The sequence below is a fragment of the Pyrus communis genome, chromosome 1, assembly GCF_963583255.1.
Source record: "Pyrus communis chromosome 1, drPyrComm1.1, whole genome shotgun sequence".
Classification (NCBI taxonomy): domain Eukaryota; kingdom Viridiplantae; phylum Streptophyta; class Magnoliopsida; order Rosales; family Rosaceae; genus Pyrus; species Pyrus communis.
Window position 1 is genome coordinate 42,706,413 of NC_084803.1, and position 3,602 is coordinate 42,710,014.

The window sequence follows — 3,602 nt, forward strand, 5'->3', positions numbered from 1 at the left end:
AAACACAGGGTTGACAGCGATGTGCATGGCTGCTTGATTATCGCATATAAGGGACATAAAGGACGGAGTAGGAAACCCTAAATTTGAAAGAAGCCCTTTAAGCCAAATAAGTTCACAAGAAGTGGCTATCATGGCTTGATATTTAACCTCTGCGCTGGAACAAGCAATTACTTATTGCTTCTTGCTCTTCCAAGTAACAAGATTGCCCCCCACAAACGTACAATAGCCTGTGGTAGATTTTCTATCAAGAGCATTCCCAACCCAATCTACATCCGTGAAACCACTAATTGCAATGGACTTATTCTTATGCATGATGATTCCTTGCCCTATTGAACCCTTGAGGTAGCACAAAATTCTCTTAACAATGTGAAGATGATCAACAATAGGAGATTGCATGAATTGGCTTGCCAAGCTCATAGCATATGTGATATATGGACATGTGATGGTGAGATATATAAGCTTCCCTATTAACTGTTGGTAATAACTCACATTTATGGTCCTGAATGTCATACACCTGCAATTTGAATAGAAACTCTGAATTCTCTCTTTTTTAGTACAAATGTTTAACCTCCTCTCACAAATTGTTTCTGAGGAAGAGGAAGGGCTCTCCAGCCAATATCACGGCGGTAGAACCCTCCCGGCCAATTAATTTCTTCAACCCCTTGATATGCCCGATCGCATGCCTCTTTGAGATCTATTCCCTTGGCGGTCACCCCAAGAACACGTCCCCCAGCAGCAATGAAATTGCCATCTAAATCCAGTGCAGTTCCAGCATGAAATACCTTAACAGATGGGGCAACAGCTTCTGCTTCATCAAGGTTACGGATCACACTTCCCTTCTCATATGAACTTGGGTACCCCTTACTTGCCATTACCACCACCATGGCTGACCCAGTCGACCAGTTCAACGACACCTCACTTAACTGTCCTCTACAAGCTGCAAGTAGAACTTGTGCCAGATCAGACTCCAAGCGAACCATTAAAACCTGTTTATCATTAAGCCAAAAAACACCGAAAATTGTTGTTAACATGTTATTCAACAGCAACACGATCTGAATAAGATGGAAAAAAATAAGCAATTTCCATGCCTAAGTTCCAAACTTCCATACTACCATTCCTACACCAACCTAATAGGTAGACTAAGATAAATTCAAATTTTCATCAACTCATACCGCAACCCATTCCTTCGATTAAAAGAAAAGGATTTGGAAAGAATGAGAGACAGACATAAAGCCACCTTGCAACTACTGAACCTAAACTATTGGCTGTAAAATTAGCAAAAAATTGTTGATAAAGACTTCCCAAATGGTAAAACCAACATGAGATGCATTAAACGACTGTGTGAGATTTCTAGTAACTCCTAATCCTCCGCATTTAAAATGAACAAATGAATCATTTATATAGGTATCTACTAGTGATCTGTTTACTGACCTGACACTCTGGATCGCCAAAACGTACATTGTACTCTATCAGTTTAGGTAAGCCAGACTTTTTTTCTATCATGAGTCCAGCATATAAAACCCCAACAAACTTGCAGCCCTCGGCTGACATGCCTTTCACTGTGGGGTAAATGATGGATTTCATGACTAAATCTTCAAGTTCTTTAGTTAGGATGGGGGCTGGTGAGTATGCACCCATTCCACCAGTATTAGGCCCCGTATCGCCATCCCCAACACGTTTATGGTCCTGAGCAGATTCCAGAGGAATAGCATTCTCTCCATCCACCAGTGCAAAGAAAGACGCTTCTTCTCCTTCCAGATATTCCTCAACAATGACACGACAACCTGCAGACCCAAAAGAACCTTTTACTAGCATTGAGTCAACAGCATCAAAAGCCTCGGTCACAGTCATAGCGACAATAACTCCTTTCCCAGCAGCCAATCCATCAGCTTTAACGACAATAGGCACCCCTTGCTCTTGTATATATTGTTTTGCAGCAGGTGGGTCTGTAAACGTTTGATACTGCACCAATTAATCAATTCATTAGTTAGCTCTTGTTTTTTTATGAAAATAACGACACAAGAACTGAAAAGGCAATGCCAATCGTTTTTCATTATCATTTTCGAGTTCTAACGATCATAAGCAAGCAATGTTTGAAGTTAACAACACCCTTTTATAACATAATATCAAACGTAATACAAACCTTAGCAGTAGGTATTCCATACTTGTCGCACAAACTTTTCATAAAGTTCTTGGACCCTTCCAAAGCAGCAGCCTCGGATGAAGGGCCGAAAGCATGGATTCCAACCTCAAGCAGATCATTTACGAGACCAGCAACAAGAGGGGCCTCCGGTCCAACAACGACAAGCCCCACACCCCATTTGCGGCAGAATGAAATGACTGCTGAGCTATCAGAAATGTCGAGGTCTGAAATACAAGTGGCATCCCCAGAGGTGGAAATTCCGGGATTGCCAGGGGCACAAAAGACAGTACCACAAGAAGGGGATCGCTTCAATGCGTAGCAAAGAGCGTGTTCCCTTCCCCCTCCCCCAATCACCAAAACCACCACCCGCTCTACTGTAGCATCAACAAGCAACACTAAATCATTATACACATACATTCCTACCTACATAGTTATCTACACCAAATATATATATATATATATATATATATATATATACACAAACATAATTAAACTTTCATGCATTGCATACGCATATATATATGGCGTGGGTCCGTGGCACCACTTTTTTACACAAACTTTTCATACAAGTTTTTTTCTTGTCTACTTTGTAATATATTTCAACGATTCAAACCGTCAATCTTTTAGAACAAGATTCATCGATCATTCATAGATCCGTCCCCTATATAGATATTGCCATATTCCACTAAAGTAATGATAGTTGCAATTTTAAATATTTTTTCAATAAAAAATGAAACTGAGAAATACATATGAATTAATTTCTAAAAAAATAATAAAAAACAAAACACCAAAAATCAGATATGATTAACCAGAAAGCATGAAAATTTGAAAGAAATAAAAAAAATCAAACGAAGTAAAATATGAGAGGGTGTTTTTATTTTTTGCCGGAAGTACCAGGAGCAACAGTGGCAGACTGGGCGCGAAGGGAAAGGGACGGCGGTGATTTGTGAACACGAAAAGTGAGAAGGGTGGATGGGGAGCCGTTGTGATGGCGGCGAGAGCGGATGGACCCCACAGAGGCGAGGAAGGGCTTCGGAGAGCAGCGGAGGAAGTGGGTGTCGTTGTTGAGCTTGAGAGAAACAGCTCCGGCGAGGTCCAACGTCGTACAACCCATTATTTCCTAGGAATCAGAGAATGTATGTGTCCTGTCTGTTTTCTCCCCTTTTGTGTTCCGCAAATCAGAGAATCTATCCTGCGCGCAAATTTAAATTGGAAGGAAGAATAAAGATGACGATGGGTTTGGGGGGTTTTGGGTGTTTGCGTCATTTTCCAAGGACTGAGGGTTTAAGACGCTCGAACTAATTAAAGAAACAAGAAATTTAAAAAGTAAATTAAATGAGATTTTTTTTTAATACATCGATATGTTTACATTAAAGGAAGAGAGAGTTCGGCAAAGTCACACAATGGACAGCTTAATTTGGTATCAAATTCGCCATTCACGATATTCGAAGCTAAGACC

At 40.6% G+C, this 3,602-nt stretch overlaps 1 protein-coding gene across 1 annotated transcript; it reads right to left on the reverse strand.

Moving 5' to 3' along the window:
- Positions 1-252: 252 nt before the first annotated feature.
- On the reverse strand, positions 253-3,369 carry LOC137716231 (phosphoribosylamine--glycine ligase-like). Its single transcript, XM_068455658.1, has 4 exons — positions 3,038-3,369; positions 2,144-2,517; positions 1,432-1,962; positions 253-986 (listed from the first exon to the last, which is right to left on the reverse strand). Exons 1-4 carry the CDS (start codon positions 3,255-3,257, stop codon positions 564-566), a joined length of 1,548 nt encoding a protein of 515 aa, XP_068311759.1. The 5' UTR covers positions 3,258-3,369; the 3' UTR covers positions 253-563.
- Between the last annotated feature and the right edge of the window lie 233 nt (positions 3,370-3,602).